Here is a 23352-nt window from a genome sequence, read left to right on the forward strand (position 1 = left end):
TGGAATCGTGGAGGGCGGCTGCCGGGGGAGGGGCGGGTACCTGAGCTCACAGAGGGAGGCCGATTCTGCAAGAAAAGCACGGGGTTGGAAATGCCCTGATTCTCTCTTCCCGCGTCCCTGCCTCTCTGCCGGGTAGCCAGCATTCTCCAGGCTCAGCCGGAGAAGCCCAGGTGACAGGGTGGGGAGGAGGGCTGAGGGCAGGTGCCTGCAGGGTCCTACCTTTTCCATCTGGCAGTGATGAGCGCCTGCTGAGCCAGGCCCTCTGCTGGGTGAGAAGGATCAGAGATGGCAGGTTGCAGGGGCTCACAGCCCCGTGTCTCGGCCCGCAGCTGGCTGTCGTGAAGCCGGGGCCATCTGGCCTGAGGATCGGAGCTCCTGGAGCCGGCCCGCCAGCCCTGCAAGTCCAGGGCCCTCCTTGTTCTCATGCAGGGCACCTGACTTCCCTGAGTGGCCAGAGGTCGTCATGTGGGTCAGCTGACAGGCCACACACCTGAGGGATGTAGAGGCCTCGGGGAGTGAGGAGGCCAGGGGACGGGGAGGTGTGCGGAGAGGCAGGGAGGTGGCAGGGGTAGGAAGAGGGTGTGGGGTTATCAGGGGGCGGTGAGGGGGCTACACCAGTTGTCCTTGGGAGAGGGATGGTGAGGGGCCTGGCTGGAAGGGCGGGGCGGGGGGGCGCGGATGGAGGTGCGGAGGGAGGAGGAGACTCGGCAACAAAGCAGCAGTGGGCTGGCCGTGGGGCAGGCTGCAGGTGAAAGTTACAGTTTCTTCCTATCTGGGGGAGGAGCCAGCTGGCTGGATGCGCTGGACTAGGCGCTGGACCTCAGGGCGCCCGCCACAGACCAGAGGCATCCATCCACGTCAGGCAGAGCTTCTCAGAAATGCAGGGTCTTGGTCCCCACCCAGACCCTGGGGATCAGAACCCGCGTTTTCTGGAGACTCTCACTGGACTAGAGCTTCCGTGACGCCCTACCGCACAGCAGTCTAGGTGGACGGCCGGGTTCTACCCTGGGGGTGACTCTTTCGCCCCCGGGGACATTAGGCCCCATCTGGAGACATTCTCAGCTGTTACAACTGCAGTGGGCGGTGGAGGGGTACTCCTGGCATCTAGTGGGTCAGGGCTGGCGGGGGCCTGCTCGACATCCTTTGATGCCCAGGGCGGCCTCACAATACAGGAAGATCTGCCCCCTGACGGGCCGGGGTGAGGAGTCCTGGACGCTCGGAGAGGGTGTCCGTGCTCTGCCGTGAGCCCCCAACTCTCGGCCTAGGTCTCGTTCCTTCCCGTCCCCCTGGGAGGCCCCTTCAAAGCCACACAGAAAGGCCAGATGTCAATGAGTCACTTACAGTTTATTTTTGCCTGAAAGTATTTCACATCTCTGAACACAGCTACGTGACAGTAGTATTAACCATCAGGAAAAGCAACAGTGCGAAGGGAAAAGGTGGCATGTCTCGGCTCTTCTTTTTTTTTTTTTTTTCTTTTTAAATTTTTTTTTTTTTTGCTTCTGCTTCTTCCTGCACCAGAGTGCTGTAAAGTATGGGACCGAAGGGGAGCGAATAAAACCAAACAACAGAAAACAACAACAACAACAAAAAACACGAAACGGAACACACTCACACGCACGCACGAAATCAAACCTGGCACGGAAAATGAATTAAGACTGAAACCCAATTTCTTTTTTTTTTCCTTTTTTAAAAAAATGAGGGCATAGTCGGGGGGTAATAAAGTCTACCTAGCAAAGTATAAAACGACAAAAGCATGGTTTCCATTGAATAAGATTAAATATATATAAAACAATTACATTGACTGGGGGTTAGGTCTGGAGGTGCTGAAGGGGGGCTGTGTTTGTGCTAAACCAACAGAAGAAGGGGCTTGGGGGAGAGGGGACCCCAAGTAAACCATGAGGGCTGTTTTGTACAGTGAGGGCTTGTTTATAAAAGAAACAGAGGTTGGTGTGTCTTTGGGGCAGGTGTGGGGACGGAGGGGGCAGAAGGGGCGTCTGCGCTGCAGTGGTCACATTCGTGGGCGGGGTGGGCAGTCAGGCTGGTGGAGGCGACGTCTCTCTTCTCCCAAGAGACCATGCAGAGAGGCGGGCATGCATGAGGGGACCGCGGGAGGCACAGGACGGCGGGGAGGCCACAGGTCGCAGAGCCTCAGCGGGGACGGGGGCAGCAGAGGCCACCGCAGATGGGAGAGCTCCGGGGGAGGGGGCGGGGCAGCTCTCCTGCGGGACGGACGGACGGGAGGACAGGTTAGCACCCTCCCCCTCCAAATGTGTAAAAGGGGGCCGAGAGAAAGCTGGCGCCGTAGAGGAGCAAGACGACAATGTGGGGACCCCACTTCTCCTCCCCCAGCTGACCTCCACCCTGTGAGGAAACTGGAGACTTCTGGGATCGAAACGCACGGTGGCGTGGCGGGCAGACGGCCGGACAGACGGACGGACATGAGAGCGTGAGCACAGAGACTCCATTACGAAAAAGCAATTAATTTTCCAAGGAGGTTCTTTTTTTTTTTTTTTTTTTTTTTTTTTTCCGTCTGTTTGTTTCCTTTAAAAAAATAACAAGAATACTACCACTACCCTGACAGCTGACTGGTTTGTACAGTACTACACGCCAGGGGCGGCCGGCGCGGGCGGGAGGGCGGGCGGGTCAAAGACTTCATAAATAAGAAGCAGGTCCCAGACCTGCAATTTGTCAACGTTTCTTAAATAGGCGCATTATTTAAATCTTATGTACAACAAGAATCACTTTGCATAGCAATGGCGAGGACACAGGACGGGTGTGGGTGTGATGACGTGACCGGGTCTTGTCCCATGGCGATATGGCGACGCGGGGCGAGTTCTCGGCAGGGCCTCGGAGGGAGAAGGCACCCTTCCTCGGCCTCCAGGCCCGTCGGGGTTGCGTGACGATGGCATCAGAGTTGACTCTTCCCACATGGCATTGAACACAGAGGCAAAGAAAATCCACAAAGGGTCCCCCCCTCCCCAAGCGCCCCCCTCCCCACCCTCTCCCAGACCCGCTGCCGCTCCTCCGGTTGCTACAAAGTCCGTTTTAGATCAGGTCAAGGTTTCCGATTATGAAGCTAAAAGAATTAGGTGGGGGCTGGGCGTGCTTACGGACCCCCTCCCCACCCCCTCCCCCCTCCGCCCTCCGCCCCCAGAAAGACTCCCCCGTCTATCTCACAGCCAGGACGCGGGGTGGGACCCCGAGACCCGCGGCTCTACAGCTATTAGTCAAGAGTTGCGTGTCGCAGTTGCAAACTCCTTCCTGCCGAGCGGGAGCTTCACCAGGCTTCCGTGTAGCGGACGTCCACCTCCTTCAGGTTGGGAAGCTTGGCCTGGGGGGGGGAGCAAGAAGGATCCAGTCCCTTCCAGAACCTGGTGGCGGAGAGCTGCACCCCCGCCCCCCGCGGCTGGCGTTCCCACCGTGCCCTCCCCACTCTGTCACCATCGGGGGCTCCCGAGCCCACAGCTGGGGAACCTCCGGGAGAACCAAGTAGGCGGCAGGTGGCTCCACAGAAAGCAGGCGATAGCTGCTGGGGAGTCCACGTTCCCACCCCAGAGAGGCTTCCGATCACTGGCTCTGGGGGCAGGAAACCCAGGATGTGAGCCCCCCGCCACTGTCACTTGCAGGCCACCTGCCCTTGGGTAGAGCCCCGGCCTCCGGGAGCCGGCTTCCTCATCTGTGGAGGGAATCCGAGTCCAGTGCCTGGCTCAGGACAGGACGAGGGACCAGATACCAAAGGCAGGGCAAACCCAGAGCACCCGGCCCGAGACTGCCTGTGCCCTCAGGGCTGTCGGGAGTGCGGCGGGGAGAATGAAGAGGGATCCATAAGCTGCAGGTTCCTGGCGGGTGGGTGGAGATCCTTCCCACTCAGGCTCCCCCATGTGGGTCTGCGGCCGGACTACAGGAGCCCACGGGCTGCTCCTCAGAGCGGCTTCCTGCTCCCCATCGCTGCCACCCAGACGCGCCTGTGCTCTGCCTTCTTTTATGAGCAGTTGACTTTTTCTTTACACGCCTTCGCCGTACAGAGAGGCTGCTGACTGGTCTCCCGCCTTTACTTCCCGCCTCCCCGGCTTCCTGGGCACTGGCCGGCCCGGCAGACTCCCTTTAACCACTCCTTTCTGTGCGGGCTCTTCCGCCCCAATGAACGGAGCTGGCGGTCCCCTCCCTGCTGGCCCCTGAGCCCCGTCCTGCTTCAGTCTGCTGCGCGTGTCTGTCTGCCGGGACTGAGCTCCCTCCTGGGCAGGCGTGAGCCCGCCGCACCTCGGCGTCCCTGTCCCCGGCGCAAGCCTGCCACACAGGAGGCGTCTGGAGGCTTGGCCAGTGAATGGGCCCCAGGCTGCAGGTCTGGCTGAGCCGGAGGGGCAGCTGACAGGGGGAGGCCCTGCCGGAGGTGGGCTTCCAGGGCGCCCAGGGGCCGGCGCGCTCCGGGCCCAGCCCTTCCTTCCCAGGCCGCTGGCTCTGCGGCTGAGCCCAGTCCTCCGGGCCCAGGATGAGGGGGCGGCAGGAGCCTGCTGAAGGCCCAGCCCCTCCAGCCCTGACGAGACATGCGTTTTTACAAACAAAATGTGCCCACCTTCCACCACCCAGATCCTCTCTTTCCTTGATTTTAAGTTGCCAACCTAGCCCAGCCTGCTGGTCCTGGGTCTCACCTGTGTGACTGCACCAGCCCTGCAAACCTTCTCCATGCTGCTACCCCTTGCTTGTACTCCCCCTCAAAAATCCTGCTTTCCACATAACAGCCAGAACAAGCTTTTAAAAGCAGACCTCACTACCCTGCTTAGAGCCTCTGAAAGCTTTCTCCTGAACTTCGATGAGATCCAGAGTCCTTCCGTGACCTGCGAGGGCTTATTCGGTCTGGCTCCAGTCTCTTCTCTCACTTTCTACTGTAGTCATGTTGGCTACAAAGTCAGTTCGTACCAACCCTTTCTGCCTCAGGACCTGTGCACTTGCAAAGGAAGGAAGGAAGGAAGGAGGGAAGAAAGGGATTACCTTCAGGTCTTCGTAGGTGTCCGCCGAGAGCTTGGTGCTGTTCATGTTTAAGCTGCAGAGACTCTTCATGGCTGTCCAGGGACAGAGAGACACAGTCATTAGGTCAGCGGGACCCCACAAGGGGCAGATGCAGGTACAGGATGGAAAAGCTGGGGGCAGACTGAGTTGCTGAGGCCTCTGGTTAGGAGACGGGGCTGGGGAGGTGGGGTTTCAGAGGCACAGCCCGGGACCACTACGTACAGAAGGTCTATTTCAGGCAGGAGCGGAGCTGAATCGGGCCCACGTTCTCCCCCTGCCCTCTGAGCCTCTCTCCTTTCTGGTCCCTCTACTGCCTGTACCCCAAATGTCCCCAGAACTTGCCTGCCGCAGTGCAGACAGTGGACCCCGCTGTGACTCTAAACCTCATCCTCTCTGCCCTCCGTTACCCCGTCACCTGCCCCCAGCCACTCCCAAGCCACCCAGAACGTGCCGACGACCTTGCAGGGGTCATGTCCACTGCCCGGCATGCCTCCCCCGGGTCAATTCCTACGTATGTGTCTTTCACCCCCAGATCCAGTCACCTCCCTGGGAAGCCTTCCTGGATTCCTCCCAGCTGAGGCCCGGGGCCTCTCATCTAAACCAATGGACCTGGAAATGGGAAATGCAGACTCCCAGGCTCAACATCACCCAAGATTTGAGTTTAGTAGATTAGGGTCAGGGTACAGAGAAATCGGCAGTTCTAGGTGCCTCGAGTATTTTGTGGCTCCTTCTACCAGGGCGGTGCTTCTCAAACTTTAACGTGTGTGAGAATCACCCTGCACTTTGTTACAGGGCCGTTGCTGAGTCAGCGGGTCTGGGGCAGGGCCCGAGAATTCGCATTTCTAACCAACTCCCGGGTGGCGGCGGGTCAGGGGAGCACGATCGCCCTCAGGGGCTGTGACAGTGTCCGGAGGGCACGGGCTGGGCCTCGCTCATTCTTCCTTTTTCCTCTAGAGTATCAGCTCCACGAGGGCAGGGCTATTTCCGCCTGGCATGGAGGAGGTGCTCCGGGAGCACACAGCATGGTGCCCAGCCTGCCGCATGAATGGAGGAAGGGACGAGGGGATGGATGGATGGACTCACAGCTGAGGGCCAGCAGGCCGGCGTCGGTGACGGGCGTCTCGCACAGGTTCAGCACCTGGAGCATCGTGAGGTGTTCCGACAGGAGCCGCAGGCCGGCGTCTCCAAACTGTGGGGCAGAGACCTTGTCGGCCTGGAGAGCGACGCTGGCCTCCCCAGGGCACCCGGGGCACCCGGGGCGATGACCCCGAGGCAGGGGCAGCGGCGGACGAAGGAGACAGGACAAAGGCCAGGCCTGAGGCCCATGGCCTCCACGCCTCAGGGCCTGGGCCGCTCTCGCTTCTCTCCAGACACTCCAGTGCCCTGACCGGGTGCAAATCCAGCTTCTGCCAGTGCCGTGGACCACGCAAGGGCCCCCCTGGAGTCGGTGTTGCCGTCTGTCAAGGGTGGCTTTGAACTCAGTGACTCGTGGCTACTAGCGGGAGCCGAGGTGGCCCTTCCCTGGGCGGGACAGTGGGACAGCAGGGCAGCTGGGCACGCCCGGGGTCCCTGGGCGGGACAGTGGGACAGCAGGGCAGCTGGGCACGCCCGGGTTCTCTTCTGCGGGATGAGGGGTCGGCAGGGCCTGCACCTCACGGTGGAGTGGAGACCACACGCGCTGGTACGTGTTTAACGGCCCAATCGGTACTAAGCACGGGCAGCAAGCACCGTGCGCTGCGGTCATTACTACAAAGGAGGAGACCCACCAGCCGCCTGCACGCCCCCCGGCCAGGGGTGTCACGTGTCAGCTGTGCCGGGCACGTCCCTGCTCTGGGCCTTGGCGACTCCAACTGTGGGACGGGCCACGGGGCTTCACGAGGGGCTAAACCTTCTCTGGCCTGGGACCCTCTGGGGGACGTGGGCGCTGAGCCGTGGAGGGGGCGCGGTGATCAAGCCACCGGACCCGTGGGTTCTGGGCAGAAAGCCAGCCATGGAGGAGGGCGCAGGGCAGGTCTGGGGCAGGGGTGCAGTGGGCACGGAGGAGGGCGCAGGGCAGGCCACATGTACCTGAGTGGACCACAGGTTTAGCTGCTTGAGAGAAGGCAGTTTGATGAGGTGCTCAGCGCAGGCACTGGTTACGTTGGTGAAGGCCAAACTGAGGTTCTCCAGGTTTCCGAAGGAGCCAGAGCTCAGCAAACGAGCCAAGTCAGCATCCTGCAGACGGGACGGGCAGGCGGGGTCTCAGGAGGCCTGGGGCTGCCAGCAGCTCCCCGAGGCCCTGAGCCTCCCCTCCCCAGCCCCACAGAAAGCTGTGGCGGGGAGGAGAGCATGGTCCAGTGGGTTGGGACAAAACGGGGTGTCAGGGAGGGCGCGGCTGCCTCCACGTCTCCGTGGTGGCAGCTGCCTAGCTGGAGAAAGCCTTCGGAGCTGTGACTCACAGCCTGAGTCACCAGTGGGGTATTCCGAGACCACGTCTCTCCCACAGGCGTGTGCGTGCATGTGTGTCTGACCGTCTCACTTTCCCAGGCGGGAGCTTGCGCCCATTTCCCACCCGCAAACACTGAGGCCCTTTCAAGGAGTATGTGAACACTAGACTCTGAGGTCGTTGAGGGTCCCTTCCATCTTTGTGATAGAATCCTTGAGTTTTAGCTGCCAACTGGCTGCCCTGGATTAAGGCTAATCTCCCAGCTAGGTGGGGCCACGTGCTAAACCTGGACAACGGTATACAAGCAGACGTGTCCCGCAGGACTTCCAGGAAGGTCCTTAAAGGGAAGGGGCGTGTTCCTCTTTGCCTCTTTCTCCTTCCTCCTGGCTTGAATGGAGATAAGATGGCTGGAGCTTGAGCAGCCAGTTTGGACTATGAGGTGGAAGCTATGTGCCAAGGACAGTGGGGCGGCAGGATAGAAGGAACTAAGATCCCTGAAGACCTTGTAAAATGGGGAAGGAAAGAGGCACCAACGTGATAGGCTTCTTGTCATAAGATAAAATGAACTATCAGCACAATTTATCTGGTACGTGAATCCTCAACGTATATGAGCTATTATTGTCATCATTGTGAATAACTGGTAACATATTAACATTAATATCAACAATAATCTTTATCATAATGTTTGGTTTCCTGCAACCCAGTTCCCTCCTAGGGAGGGAAGTACCATAGGGTCCCTGTTCACCTCCTCCCAGCACCTCCAGCAGACACTGTCTGCTGTTCCCCACCGGGGAGGATAACCCGCTTCTTTCCTCCCAGCCCTGCAGGAGAATGAAACCAACTCACTGTGGACTTGGAGGGCAGTGTTAGCCTGGTGGGCCCGCCTTTCCTTTGCTGCAACAGAAGCCAGACTGGTTACGACCCACTTTTCCCTGAGCCCTCACCCGGTACCCGCACCTCCAGTAACACCTCTCATGGCACTGTCTGTATTTCTTGGTAGGGGCAGGCAACATGGTGGTCTTTGTCTCAGGGGCAGACCCCGAGGCCAGGTCTGAGGGCAGGTGGTTTATCAGAGAGGCAATCCCAAGAAACCCCAGCAGGGGAGCGGGGAACTGAGATCACAAAGGCCCCTAAAGGAAGAGGCTGGGATCACCCCAGCTACCCCTGGGCCTCTGGGAAATGGTGGCGAAGTCACGTCTCACAGAGAGACCCCACCTCTCCCGCCAGTCACCGGCTGAGCGCTGCCCCAGGAGACCAGGGGGCGCGAATTCTCCACCCCTTCTGTCCTGCTGTGCCCGTGGACAGAGAAAGCCCTTTGGCCGGGAGGTACGGGTGCTGGCGTTCGGAAATCAAGCCCCGTGCCCTGAAATGAAGGGCCTGAGGGAAGTGGGGGAGGGAGGGCGGGGGGAGGGGCTTGGCTCGGAGGGTGACACAGGATGTGGCCGTGACCAGGCCCATATAGGCTGTATGACTTCGGGCCACAGACTCAGCCTCTCTGATCATGTGGAAGGTGGCGAGCGGCAATCCCGACCTCTGCGGGTCCGGAGGAGGAGTCGGTGCGGTGGAGGCCCGCGCGGCGCAGCGGTCCCTGGGCTCTGGCCCGCTCACTGCAGCCACCCTCTCGCTGCTGGGCGGGGGGCCGGGAGGCGGGGCGGGCGCGGAGGCGGGGCGGGGCCCGGGGCGGGGGGCGGGGCGCGGACTCACCAGCTCCTTCAGTTCCCGCTGCCGCTCACACAGCTGCTCGTACATGCGCTTCCCCACGGCCGTGCTCTCCAGGGTCGAGATGATCTGCAGCTGCGTGTCGTTGTTGTCGATGATGTTGTATTCCAGCATCAAGCACAGGATCTGCCAAGAGCCGGGGGGGCGAGTTACCGCCAGCCCGAGGCTCTGGCCGGGGCTGGTCCTCGAAGGCCCGCCGGCCAGAACCCTCAGCCTGTCCCAAGAGCCCCTCACGCCTGGGGAGGCGGCCAAGCTCGGCACACGCACGCGTTCCCCGGTCTCGTTGTCTCCCCCTCCCTGCACGTCCGGCTGCGCCATGCTGGGGGGATCGCCTGCCCCAGTGTCCCCTCTGCGTCACGGGAACGTTAGTGTACACACACTCAGCGCGTGGCAGCTCCTGGTTAACACCTGTGGGCACGATGCACGCCGGGCCCCTATGGCCCGGTAGAGCCCGAAAGACAAGACACCTCTTTCTATCCCTTTGCTTTTCCACGGAAAGCTCTGGGAGTCAAATTCTTTGATGCTCTCCCTGCTGAGAGGTGAAGTCTAATTCCCATCCCCTTGACTATGGGCCTGGCCTCGGTGACTCACTTCTTCTTTTTTTTTTTTTTTTTAAATATTTATTTATTTGACTGCACTGGGTCTTAGTTGTGGCACGCCAATCTTTAGTTGCGGCATGCGTGTGGGATCTAGTTCGCTGACCAGGGATTGAACCCATGCCCCCTGCTTTGGGAGCGTGGAGTCTTAACCACTGGACTGCCAGGGAAGTCCCGGGGACCGACCTCTAATGGCCAGAGACTGGCAGAAGTGATGCTGCCTGACTTCTGAGGCTGAGTCAGGAAAAGAGATATAGCTTCTGCCAGGTCTCTTTGGACAGTGGCTCTGGAAGCCCCAGGCTTCTGGGGACTTTGGGGGAGACGGAGGTGACGTGAGTGCCCGGGGCTGGTGTGTGCTCCTCGGTGAGTGGGAAGGCTACGAACGACCGAGGCTGCTGTGTGGACGGCGGCCTGGCAGCCCCAGCTGCTCCAGCGTCAGCGTCCGCTGGTCGAGTCCCCTCAGGCCAGCGCCAGACATGTGAGGGAAGCAGTCTTGGGAGGACCTAGCCCACCCCCATCTGACTGCGACCCCATGAGACACTCAGCGTGAGAAGTGGTCAGCTGAGCCCAGTCATCCCAAGACCCATGAGCAAATAAATGAGCATTATGGTTTGAAGCCCCCACTGGCGGGTAGTCTGTTCTGCAGCAACAGACAAATGGAACAGAAACCTGCCCAATCGATCCCTTGGACCCACGTGGATCAAAAGTGAAATTAAAATGAAATTAGCAGATGGTTTGATGAAGGTCTCCCGCTCCCGCGAAGCTCAGGAGGGCTGGGGCTGTGCCTGCCTCGTCCGCTGCCGTGTCCCCAGCTCTTGTAACAACTCGGGGCTCCTAGAAGCTCCTAGAAGGTGCTCCATCAACAAGGATGAAGTCCTGGGAGAGCTGGCAACCTTACCAGGGACTCGGGCCAGCTCCTTACCTCCACCATGGTCTGGTTCCCCCTGAGCGCCAGGAGCATGCAGGGTCCCAGCTTGTTTTCTGCCAGGGAGAGCAGGAATTTTTTGGTCTTGTAACAGGAGCCCATGAGGATGTGCACCTGTGAGGAGAGATGGGCCAGGCGAAGGGCAGTGACCGCCGTGGGCCGTGGCCCGCGGAGCCTGCCTTCTGCATGCTACAAGGATCGCGCGACCAGAAGACACTGATCAGACGCACCCCACACCCAGTCTGGACACTGCATCTGAAACGATCACCAGACTCTCCCTGGGGGGTTCAAAGGACCCCTCCCTGACACCGGCTCCCACGTGGATGAACCTCGAGGACACTGTGCTGCACGAAGTAAGCCAGTCACAGAAGGACACATCCTGTAGGGTCCCACTCATGGGAGGGACCTAGGGTCAGACTACAGAGACAGAAAGGCGAAGCGGGGGTGGGGTGGGGTGTCGGGGCCGGGGGAGGGCGTGGGGAGTTAGTGTTTATAGTGGGGGCAGTTTCAGTTTCGGAAGATGAAAGTTCGGAGATGGATGGTGGTGGTGACTGCAAGAACACTGTCGGTGCACTTGATGCTACAGAACTGTACGCTTAAAAATGGTTCGGGGGGGCGGAAATTAACACAACATTGTAAATCAACTATACTTCGACAAAAATGTTTTAAAAAATGGTTAAGGTGGTAAGATTTATGTTGTATATGTTTTACCCCCGCTCCATACACACGCACAAAAGCCCCCTCTCCCGCCCCCGTCGGGACTCTGCTGACATCTGGCCCTCTGGGTCTTGGCACTGTCAAACCTGGCGGAAACTTCTCGGCAGCCCCTGCTTAGGGTGCACAGGCCCACCCCTCACACGCAGGGCAGGGAACAGTATGGAGCCCCGTCTCCCCTTCCCAAGCCCCCTGTGAGTCCCAAAGGTATTCTGAGTGATCGCCTGCCCCACGAACCCGAGAACTGGCAAATTCTGCTCCATCTTGGGTTATCTGCAGGGCGGCCATTAAGAAAAGTGTGTTTCTTTCTGGTGCATCTGGAGATGGGTGCCCAAGGGCAAGGGTCCCCAACCAACAGCTGGGAGGCCCAAACACCTGGTGTGTTCTCCCCCTGACTTCATGTTAGAGCAAATGCCCTTCTGTGGTTGGAAATGGCAGCCTAATCAAGGGGGCCGCAATCGTGCCATGTGTCTCCATGGAAACGACGCATCACCATCCAGGGGCTGCCTGCTTCCTTCCCCACGTATATTCTTTTCTGCTCCTTCACCAACAACTCTGGCATACAAATGCAATCTCTCAGGCTGGGGAGCTGCCAGCTCCCTGACTTCTCTCTCTCACAGTCCCCGCACCAAGGGGTGGGGGTGGGGGGGACCACGGGGCGTTGCCATGGTGAAGCTGTGACATCACAGCAGAGAAGCCCGTGAGAGGTGGCGCAGGCAGGCAAGGCCAGCGTTTCCAGGACACACAGGGTACTCAAAGGGGACACGTCAGGCAGCAGGCGAGGCGTGGAGAGCAAGTGCGTAAGGAAAGGAACCTAAAAATAAGCCCCTTTCCAGAGAGGATCCAGAGGCAGTGCTGGGGTCTGTCGTCACTGCGCAAACGCTGCCAAGTTCACCGCGGAGAGCGTTATGAGCTGCTCGTGCCACCGAACCGGCTGCCCAGTAGGGATGAGAATAACCACACCCGTCACTTCTGCGCACTCACTGTGCGCTAGGCCCTGGCCCGGTGCCTCGCGTATATTATCACAGGCAATCACCATGGTAATCCCGAGACGCCAGGACTACGCGCCCCATTTCACAGACGAGGAAACCGAAGCCCCGAGAGGCAAGTTACTGATCCGAGGTCATCAGGCTAGCGTGTAGCAGGGCTGCAACCTTAGCCACGGCCGGCCTAGGCTCGCGCCTTTCTCAAGCTCTGGCACGTGAGCCCGGTGCCTCGCGTATATTATCACAGGCAATCACCATGGTAATCCCGAGACGCCAGGACTACGCGCCCCATTTCACAGACGAGGAAACCGAAGCCCCGAGAGGCAAGTTACTGATCCGAGGTCATCAGGCTAGCGTGTAGCAGGGCTGCAACCTTAGCCACGGCCGGCCTAGGCGCGCGCCTTTCTCAAGCTCTGGCACGTGAGTGACTGTGGATCGGAGCTGGTTTTGTCAGCAAGCGGGCTAGGTGAGGTTGCCGGCCGCCTAGAGGAGCATCTGCCCTGGGGAAGGGGCATCTGTGCCTCCTTTCACAAGATGGACCCTCGTTGCTACTGGAAAAAGGGCCGGCTCTGGACGGCGTGGGCCTGGCCGAGGGAGGAACTTGGAGGCCGGAGGCCTGTGTGACCTCGGGCAAGCCACTGCACCTCTCTGTGCCTGTTTCCACACAGAGGTGGTTAAGGGATAGGGCTGCCGTGAAGATTAAGAAAGATCGTGCATGTGAGGTGTCGGTCACAGTGCGCAAGGAAAGTATCAGGAGTCACCAGCGACGTGGTTACTGGTCTGGTGATCTCAGCTGCCTCATCTCCAAGGTGGGCCGGTCAGGCTGACCTTGGCGTATCGGGGCAAGGATCAGACGAGCTGGCGGATGGATCTGCAGCGCCTTCTAGGATACCTGTGCCCGTTACGCGCTCAGTCCCTTGAACAAAGCAACGCGCTACAGTGAACCCGGTGAGCTTGGGCAGTTACCACCTGTAACGTCTGGAAGATGGGGTAATAGGAAGTGTCCCTCCTCACGCTGCCGGGGGAGCCTTTGGCTCGGGGCCTGCTCAGGTAAGAGGTGAGGAAGTGACACTCGTGGCCGGCGTCACCATCACCATCTTCATCACCAGCGTCCTTTCAGCCTGGAAACTGCAGGGCTGGCCCCAGCGGGCTCGGGGCGGCTCCCTCACTGCTGAGGGGAGGGGAAGCCAACGCGCCCGCCCTTGGCTCCGGTCACTCCCGCCCCCGCCCCGCACGTACCATGCTGGCGAAGAGCTCCCCGTCATCGTCGCAGGCCACCCCTCCGGGGCTGTAGAGCTGAAACCAGCCGTCCTTGCCGGCTCGCACGCTCAGCAGGCACGAGTGGACCTGCCGCAGGGGGAGAGCGCTTGGTCAGCCCCTGCAGACCCACGATGACGGTGGCCCGCGAGCCGCACACGCAAATGCCAAAGGCCCAGCCAAGTCCCACAGTTAAGGAACTGGTTTAACTTAGTTTAGTCCAGACCCGCCCAGCCTTCTACTAAATTCCACGGAAGGCCTTTTGGGAAAAACTCTGATATCCATAAACAGGGGAACTCCAGCTCCTCGGGACGGAGGGCCGGACCCTGGTTTGTTTAGTTGCCCCGAATAAAGCAAGTCTGTGGCCAAGCCGGGGTAGAGGGCGCGCGCAAAGGGACCTCTGTGCCGCTCTCTCCTGTGCCTCTGACGGGGGCATTCTTTTCTCCTTTCTCTGTCTGGGTCTCTGTCCCCGTCTGTGTGTCTCCAATTCCTCTCTCTCTCTGCTCTCCTTTCTCTCTGAACCTCTGCCCCACTCGCTCACTTTTGGGGCGCTTGCCCCTCCACCTCTGGGGGTCTGCCTGCTTCCCTACTTCACCCTCACGGGTGCTGTCCCCCAGCTTTGCCTTTGTCCCGCCGATCTCTCTCTCTCTGTCTGGGACCCTGACATCCTCTCCTTAGGAGAAAGGGTCTCTGTCCAGAGTCGGGGGCGATTTCAGTGCTGCCCGAAGCACAGCTCTCTCTGCGGCTCTCAGCTTCCTCCCCAGGGCCCCATGCGTCTGTGTGTGGGTGGCGTGTGTGCAAACACGTGTACCCACGTGGGAGGAATTCCACATCCAGCCCGGCCCTGCTGTAATTGCAGAGAGAGAGAGAAACCGAGGCCTTTGTTTCTCCTCCTCCTCCCCGTCCTCAGGAGAGAGCTGAGACAAGAGCCCCGTCATTTCCTTCAGGAGTGAAGGACGAGCCCCTGCCAAAAGTCACTTACTCACAGACATTCAGTTGATCACAACCCACACACAAGTAAACAGAAAGCAGGGGCGGCAGGGCTTTGACTTTTCCCTCTGAGTTGGAAGACTATCGGACGTTAACTTAGCTACTTCAAAGAAACAAGGGAGCAAGAGTATGAAACTCTGTTCAACAGATACAGCAAAGAATTTATAAGAAAACAACTATGGCTCCATCTGGGAGGGAGAAGGTGGGAGGGGAGAGGAATGACGAGGAGAGGGGAGAGGGGACGAGAAGCAGGAGAGGAAATCAGAGGAGGAGTCGGGCAGAAGCTGGAGGCAAGGCTGGCGAGAGGGGCCTGCTGGCGGGCCGTGTCCTCAGCAGCCTCCCGGGTGTTACCCGGCCTGGGAAATTTCCCTCCTGGCACTTGGAACTGCCGCTCCGCTCTGGGATGCAGCTGGTACCACTTTTATTCATCAACTTCCAAGTCGGTGTCTGAAAGGAAGCCTCACTTTCCAGGGGAATCCTGAGACAATGCCTTCACGCACGGCGAGGGATGGCTCAGGTTTAAGAAGAATGGAGACCATCGCTGGTACCCAGACGTTTAAAAGCTCCCTGTCTACGGCTTCTGCCTGAGGATCGCTTTTGGAGTCAGCTGTAGAATCATGGTGTTTTAGAACTAGATCCTTCTAGATCCTTCTCGAACCAGGCTTTATAGTGTGGCCTCTTTAGAATATACTCTGGCTCCACCGAGAAGAACTCCCTCCCTCATCCTCCGGCTCTGCCAGGGGTGCACGTGTCCACCTCTGTCCCTGCCTGGGAACCGGACCCCTCATGCCCCAGACCCCGTGGGCACAGAGAAGGGGCCTGAGCGCCTCAGGGCAGCCCCGCCTGGCCCACGGTGCACGCTGCAGGGCTGGTCCCTTCTGGAGCCTAACTCCCTGGGTGAGGATCGGGCCTCGGCCAGTGTACCAGCTGTGTGATCTTGGGCACGTAACCCCAGTCTTCTCAACACTAAAAGGAGGGTAATTCCAATGTAAAATGGGGATGATGGTAGCACCTAGTCATAGGGTGGTTGTGAGGATTAAATGAGAAAACGCATGTGCCTGACACAGCGCGAGCACCCAGTGAAGGCTGTTGTTGTCATTACAGTGATGCAACGGGAGAACGGCTGGGGTGGGTTCCCAGCCCGCTCTGAGCCCTTGTTCCCACACAGGGGCTCTGGGAGGGAAGGCTGCCGCCCTCACCCTGAAGCCCAGCTGTTGGAGGGGCCGAGCGGCCCCTCGGGGAGGCCCTAGGCCACCATGCCCGGCAAGTAAAACCCGGCTCAGATCCCAGCTCAGACATCTTCCCTGGCCCGCCGATACTCAGAACGGCAGGACCAGAGAGGATGAGCCATATCTCAGAGCTGGTTAGGAGCCCCGGTGCCAGCCTGGCCCTAAATCATGGCCCGTGCCCTAAGGAGAAACAGCCGGTGGGAAACACCTCTGGTGAGCCTCCGTTCACAGTAAAACACTCACATCATGGGCCAGACTTGGACACACGGGTTGGGGGCTGTGTTTATGCACAAGGCAAAGGAGCCTTTGTAAACTGTTATGGATGCCCGCGGGGGACAAGGGGGCCTTGACAGAGCCACACGCGCCCCGCTGCAGCCTGGACCGTGTGCCTGCGAGGGAGAGGGAGGCCTCACCTCTTGTCGCGGGTCTTCGGCGAACCTCTGAATCACGTACTTCAGTTCCCTGAAAGAGACCGGGTAGGGGCAGCGTCATGCCCAGGGTCCTGGCTGGGCTGGGCCAGGATCGGGGGCTGAGGACAGAGCTGGGGAGGGGCGGGGCACCGGCTGAGCTGGCGGGTTCAGGAGACGCCTGGACGGGCCTGGACACGCATCTCGGGAGAACTTCTGGGAGGAGCCATCCTTGCCTCCCAGAAGGCACGTGATGAGCACGGGCCGGAAGGAGGGCTGGCTGCTGGGGGGCGCCCGCAGGACAGAGGACACTCGTCCCGGAAGAAGGTAACAAGGGCGTTGCCCGGATACTCACTTGGTGAACTTCTCGTGTGCGAGAGCTCTGGAACAGAAACAAAGGGAAAACCGCAGTGAGCGGGGCGCTCGCAACAGCACAGTGACCCAGGGTCCCTCCTCTGGGGGCGGCAGGCTTTCTGCCTGATTCCAAGAATGAGGAGGAGGTTGAGCATGAAACACCGACACCGTGTCCCCGCTCGACATGGCACGGATCAGAGGAACGGGAACGGGCTGAGCCGCCCAGGCCCCTGCTTACTCTAAAAGGAGGGTCATTCTCATGTAAAATGGGGATGATGGCAGCACCTAGTCATGAGCCCGGGGTAAGCAGGAGCGGCGCTCCGGGGGGCGCACGCGGGCACGTCTGCACGTGGGCACCAGGGACCCAGGGGTGCTTGTGAATCGTTTCACCACTGAGGCACGGCCGCGCTAATTACCACCACTCATCCGAGCGGCAACCGGGGACCCTCCTCGGGGCCAGTGGCCTCACGGGCCCACCGTCAGGTGTATCCCCGGAGCTGTGGGAACAGCGACTGCAGCCAAGGACGCCACCGCTCTCAGGCGTCGGATTTCTCCAGCCTCAAATCCCGGGGGCTCCGGGGCCCGGCCGGGCCGGCGTAATGCCCCCTCGGAGAGCCGCACTTCATAAACACAGGCTCCCCGGGGCTGCCTCCCGGGGCCCGGCTTCTTCACAGCTGTCAGAACAGGCCTGCAGGCATCTTAGGGCCTGGTGATTTCCACAAAGCCTTCTCCTCAGGCCATTATCCACCGGAGAGTTTTCTCCCTGTTTTCCCGTGATAAACTCGATACTGGGACAAGGGCCGGCCGGAGAGGAAGGGTCCGTTCCTGGCCCGGCTCACCGTGGAACGGGAGCTAATCACCGTAATGGGGGTACGAAGGGCCGCGCAGCACACGAAGCCATTCCACACGCGTTATGTCTGGATTTTTACTCTGGCCCTCGGAGACGGGAGAGGCAGGTTTTCCTACGCCCACCCGATGCACAATAAACACCGCTGACGTGACTGCGCGGGGGCTGGTGCGGAGGGCTTTGTACTCTTAGCTCAGTGAAGCCATCGAGCCGTGCGGGCGGGTGATTTCCCCATTTCGGGGGGTGGGAGTGAGCCTCCTCGGGGTCCCACAGCCGAGGACCAACACCTCCATCTCCACCTCCCGCTGCCGTCTGTGGCGTCCCCCGGTGCGTCCCGTGACCTGGTCGGTCCCCCTGCTAGGGCCGGGGTGGCCGGCGGAGGTCGGCCTTTCAGGCCGGAGGGCGCTGGGGGCTTGTGTGGGACTTACTCTTTGGGGAATGGAATGGGCTGAAGCAAGCTGGCCAGAGACGGTCTCCAGTCATCATAGTCCGACCTGGAACGAGAGGGGACGACGGTCAGGGCTGCTCCAGACAAGGGGAGGTCGATGGTGTGTTATCACACGGGGGCAAAGACGGGCCGAGAGTCTGGCAGAGACCACGTGGCACCGACTCCGCTCTGGTCACCTCGGCTCCCAGGGGCCCCGGGGGACAAGCAGCTGGTGTCTGCAGCGTGGCCGCGAGGCCTGATAAGCCTCTCCGGAGACTTCCCTGTGGCCGCCGAAGGGGCTAGTCACCCAGCTCCCCGGATTCCTCCTCCTCGCCACCACACCCAGGTTCCCAGACCCTCGCTCCTTCTGTTTTCCAGAGCACGGAGGGCTGTCATGGGCTGAAACGCGTCCCCCTCAGATTCAGACGTTGAAGTCCTAACCCCAGGACCTGAGCCCAGGAAGAGGTGACTGAGGTAAAACGAGGTCATCAGGGTGGGTCCTAATCCAACCTGACTGGTGTCCTCGTAAGTGGAGATTAGGACCCAGACACACACACAGGGCTGAGCACCTATAGGCCAAGCAGTGAGGCCTCAGACAAAACCAACACTACCCACACCTTGATTCCACAGTTCCAGCCTCCAGAACTGTGAGAAAATACATTTCTGCTGTTTAAGCCCCTTGGTCAGTGCCGGAACCTGGCCTAAGCAGAGGATGGCCCCGGACCCCACACCTAATCTGTGGTCGTATGGGCCTGCGGCTCCCTGATGTATAGAAGTCGCTGTTTTTTGTTTTGTTTTGTTTTGTTGGCACCGCCGCGCGGCTTGTGCGATCTTAGTTCCCCAACCAGGGATCAAACCTGTGCCCCCTGCGGCGGGAGCGTGGAGCTCTAACCACTGGACCACCAGGGAAGTCCCAGAATTAGCTGTTTTTCAACCTTCTTTTCATTCAGTTGGACCCCTCTGTCCCCGGCCGCCCCAAGGAGCTTTTTCAACATTTTCCTTCATTGCTCTCTAAGTACACTATATCTGTTAACATGCTGTATGTCTGTCTATACTTTATTCCAAAAAAGAGGAAGATCTTCTCACCCCCCAGAACAAACAATTCGCCCTCACCAACAAGGCACAGTTTAGATAACCCCGGCGTAGGAACTGTTCCCACCCCTCCTTCCTCCACATAAAGTGATGATGAAGTGGCAGCCTTCAGAATCCAGCTCACACCCTGCAGTGTTCCGAAGAAAGATGCAAACGCCGGACACACAGAAAAGAATTCCCAGAAAAGCCTGCTGGCCTGAGATAAGTTCTAACAGTGGTACCAGCTGAGGGTTACTAAGCACTTACCAGGCCGGGCAGTGGGCACAGCCCGGCTCACTTAGTCCTCAGAACAGGCACTTGAGGACAAGAGTATCGCACCCGCTGGGCTCCCGGACAGACACAGCCCGGACCATGGCTCACTCCGGAGGAAGGGGACGTGATCAATGAACAGCGTGTGTCACTGGGTCCAGGTGCTAAGCTCAGTGGGAGGTTGGGGCAGGGGTCTAGGTGAAAGCGTCTCCCCAGCCTGGAGCTCGGCCTCCTGAAGGCTCTGTCATGGCAGCTCACGCAGGACCAGGGGGAGGATGCAGGGGTGAAGGAAGAGGAAGAGGCAGACAGACTTCTTTTCTGGCCTGGGCCCTGCCCAGCTCCAAGTTTGCAGCTGGCTCCTGGACTTGCTCCAAATGTCCGGTCTGACCATGTCAGGGTACATGGTGGGTGTGTTGGGCAGAGACTGGGAAGCTAGGAGCCCGGGGCCTGGCCAGGCCCACGGGATGGGCGTGGCATCCCCGCGGCCAGCAGATCGCCTGTCAGGAGCACCCTGAGAGTAGCGCTGGCCTCAGGGCTGGCCGGCCAGGCTGACCCGGGGCGGAAGGGAGAGCTGCAGGCCGGGCTGTGAGAGGCCTGAGCCCACCTGCAAGAAGGACAGGAGAGCCAGGCCTTGCTGGGCTCAGGGAGGAAGGGGAGAGTAAGCCAGGTGCCTTAGCACCCTGAGGGCCTCTGATGGGCCTCGGGTGTCAAGCAGCACACATTTAATCCTATAACCCCCATTTACAGATGAGAAATGGAGGCCCAGAGAGGTCAGGACACCTGCTGAAGATCACAGAGCTCATGAGGGGAGAAACTGGACTTGAACGAGGCTCCGTGGGCAGGAAATCCAGCCCTCTGGCCTCGGGCTGCTCTCCACGAGCGGTTTAGAGCCTATATGGCTGAGGACTTCCTTCCTCTTGCTTGGGGTCGGGGGGCGCGGGGCGGGGCGGGGGGAGGCGTAGGTAACACCAGAGACAAGCTGGGCCGGTGAGGGGTGGACGTGGGAAATGAGGGAAGAGTGGTTCCGAGGACTTGGGGCGGCCGCCTTGGCCCGGCAGAGACAATGCACACTTGGTAGAATTTGTAACCCAGCTTGACAGGTGCTGTTAAACCAGAGCTCTGAGCTGTCCCGTGGACAAGGAGCTTCCTCCAAGCAGACCATTTCCCCCGATTTCACGGAATCTTCTGCATGGCATGGGGAGACCACACCAGCCTGAGGGCACGGGGGCCAAGCAAGCCTCTGAGAAGCCGAAGCCCCTAGCACACGGGTCTGGGACAGGCAGGCCTGGCCCTGACGGCTGTGTGCTCGCAGCACCCAACCTGAACCCTGGCTCTGTCGCGGCCACAGCCTGGAGAATGCTGTGTGTGGCTCCCTGGGGTGGGGCGCTGGTGGGGTCCTCAAAGGGGCCCCTGGGGGTGAGCTAGGGCACAGCGAGGCCTGGGAGACCAAGGGGAGGTCCATGGCCTTTCTAGAAGACCATGAGCGAGGCACCTAACGCAGCCCAGGGCGCCAGAAGGGTGTGTCAGGGACACAGCTCATCCTGCCCTGCTCCTGCCATCGCACGCACAAGTATCTGCTCCCTCAAAAGGCAACTAGCTGGCCCAGGGATTAAAATCCAAGGTGAGAGGGCTTCCTTGGTGGTGCAGTGGTTAAGAATCCACCTGCCAAGCAGGGGACATGGGTTCGAGCCCTGGTCCGGGAAGATGAGAAATGAGTGGCCTTTATCTCTGACGTTGGGGACCTGGGCAGATCCCCCTTCCCTCTGCCTCGTCATCCCACCAGGGACGTTCCAGGGCTGCAGGCAGATCCACTGGCCTCAAACGCTCCGGGGAGTGTCTGGGTTCTACAGAGTGGCCACAAGCCCCAGGAACCTGCATCTGAAATTTGCCGAACTGATCAGTCCATCTATACGCACACATACACTAAACATACACACACATATGTGTGTTTCTGCTGCTCTGCAGACCTCATGCGAAACCCTCGCCAGAAGCCCGAGCACGGAGATGCTGACCCTGGGGACGGGGGTACCTGTCCTTGCCGCCAGCCTGCAGGGTGCCAGGCGGTGTGGCGAACGCGTGGCACACACGAATGCGCTGAATTCTCGAGGCAGCCCTGAGAGCCAGAACGCGCCGACAGGCGTCACCATCCTTATTTCACGACTGGGAAACCGAGGCCCAGAGAGGCGGACTCATTGTCCAAAATCATACGATGAGTGGAACCGTGGGGGAGAAGAGTGGACCCCAGTCTGGCTGACATTCAACCAGGGAGGTGAGGTGGTCCTTCCAGCCCCGTCCCCGGGGCACCCAGCTCCCACCGCCGAGTCCCACTGGGAAGACAGAGGCTGGCAGACGGTGAGCGGACCTGCAGGAACGGCTGGCAGCGGTGGTGTCCGGGGCCTGAGGACCCGCCTGAGGACCCGCGTGAGGACGACTGGGCTCCACCCCACCCCAGAGCCTCATCAGACTCCCCAGCCGCACTCACGGGCTTCATCCTGGCCGCGCGGTTGCCTGCAACCTCCTTCTCCATCTCCCCGCCTGCTGGAGGCTATTCCAGCCACTCCTTGTCCACCAGGGTCTCCAAGCCCCCAGACATCCCCCTTCCCTGCACTGAACTCCTGGCGTTTCCGCTCAGCAGAGCTGCGCTATCTGGCTGAGCCAGTCCTTCACGGAGCAGGGCGGTCCTGGGCGATATCCCCGGCGCCCGCCTTCTACATTCTAGTCACTATCATGCTTCCCGGTCACGAGGACAACCCCAAGTCCATCTGCATTTTCCCTAAAGGCCCCGAGGGGTGAGGTGTCTTCCAGCTGACCTCCAGCCCGTCGAGGCCTCTTTTAAAATCCATGTGTTTGCAAAAGTAACAAGTAGCCAGACTCGAGCTGATCAGAAAACAGTGGATGTGCCCACCTCTCCCTCATGATGGCGGCTCTTTTCTCTTCCTGGACGGAAGGGCATCCCTTTGCCTGTGGCCACGCGTGTGCCAGGAGATTCCCACGCTCCATCCCACCGGGCAGGCAATGTCGCTGCTTTTAGAACTTGGTGCTACTCGGATTCAGAGGGACTGAGAGCAGGGGGCGTTGGGTCCTCAGCATTTAGCGCAGAATCTGGCCCACCTGAGTGTGCAGCAGGTGTTTGATGAAAGAATGCATAAATAACTGGGTGAACAAACGTGTGAGCCGCACACACGTGCCCAGGAGGTTAAGAGCTAGAATCCAAACGACTACAGGCCAAACCTGCTCTGTCCAGCTCCCAAGCACACATTCTTTCCAGCGTACCGCCCAGCTTGGGCCTCACAGGGTGATGATCTCAGAGTCAGCCTTGACCTGTGCTGGGAGTGGTTTTCCTTTTTTGAGTCTCCAGGGAACGTTTTGCAGTTTACGTTACTTTCCAAAGGTGTTAAATTCTAACTATTTGAGGGCCCTCTGATGGGAACACAACTAATCAGGGCCCCTGTCCACTCTCTCGGGATGGAGCGGTGCCCGCCTGCTCCTGTGGACGCGGTCTGCCAGGCTGGGCCCAGGCTCTAAGCATGGCTTCTTTGGCCCCCACGATGCACTGATAGGACCCCTCAATTCCACGTTAGAGCCTCTGTCCTTCCATTCTTTACACATTACTCTCATCTGGGGAGCCGTCCTATTGATAACAGCAGTCCACTCTCACCAAGTCCTAAATTCTCCCAATAGCCCCTCGGAGGAAGACACCCATTTTACAGATGAGAAAACTGAGGCCCAGAGAAGCCAAGAACACTGCCTGCAGTTACACAGCAGACTAAGTCCTATGGCCGCATTGCCTCAATTCTCAGATGCACGCTTCTTGCAAACTGAGTCTGCACTGAATGCCATGCTCGTGGTTTGTTTGGTTTTTTTTCCCCCTCTCAAAGTGCTGTTATTAAATCGATGATGTGTCTTACTCCCAACGGTACCTTAAGATAGAGGAAACACAGTTGTAGTCAGAAAGTGTAGTAACCCCCATCTGCCCGGTGTCCATGCCTGCAAGATACCTGCTCTGTGCTGGGGCCCAAAGCCATGCCCTCTAATGGCTGGGGGCAGCTCGACTCAGAGAGGGTGGGTAACCAGCGCAAGGTCACAAGCTAACACTGACACCCCTGGGCCCTGAACCCGGCAGTCTGG

General features: G+C 59.6%; 1 protein-coding gene across 1 annotated transcript in view; it reads right to left on the reverse strand.

The window, feature by feature from the left end:
- Nucleotides 1-1453: 1453 nt before the first annotated feature.
- The window catches only part of LOC102982757 (C-Maf-inducing protein), a 41243-nt gene continuing 19344 nt past the window's right edge, over nucleotides 1454-23352 (reverse strand). Inside the window, exons 8-18 of the mRNA XM_028485234.2 lie at nucleotides 17885-17950; nucleotides 16611-16637; nucleotides 16262-16310; nucleotides 13612-13719; nucleotides 10670-10786; nucleotides 9137-9277; nucleotides 8279-8326; nucleotides 7075-7221; nucleotides 6091-6196; nucleotides 4990-5060; nucleotides 1454-3331 (exon numbers count right to left, since the gene is read on the reverse strand). Coding sequence (XP_028341035.2) covers nucleotides 3278-3331; nucleotides 4990-5060; nucleotides 6091-6196; nucleotides 7075-7221; nucleotides 8279-8326; nucleotides 9137-9277; nucleotides 10670-10786; nucleotides 13612-13719; nucleotides 16262-16310; nucleotides 16611-16637; nucleotides 17885-17950 — 934 coding nt within the window. The 3' untranslated portion in view covers nucleotides 1454-3277. The remainder of the gene's footprint in view (nucleotides 3332-4989; nucleotides 5061-6090; nucleotides 6197-7074; nucleotides 7222-8278; nucleotides 8327-9136; nucleotides 9278-10669; nucleotides 10787-13611; nucleotides 13720-16261; nucleotides 16311-16610; nucleotides 16638-17884; nucleotides 17951-23352) is intronic.

The sequence above is a fragment of the Physeter macrocephalus genome, unplaced genomic scaffold (genome assembly GCF_002837175.3).
Source record: "Physeter macrocephalus isolate SW-GA unplaced genomic scaffold, ASM283717v5 random_332, whole genome shotgun sequence".
Taxonomy (NCBI): domain Eukaryota; kingdom Metazoa; phylum Chordata; class Mammalia; order Artiodactyla; family Physeteridae; genus Physeter; species Physeter macrocephalus.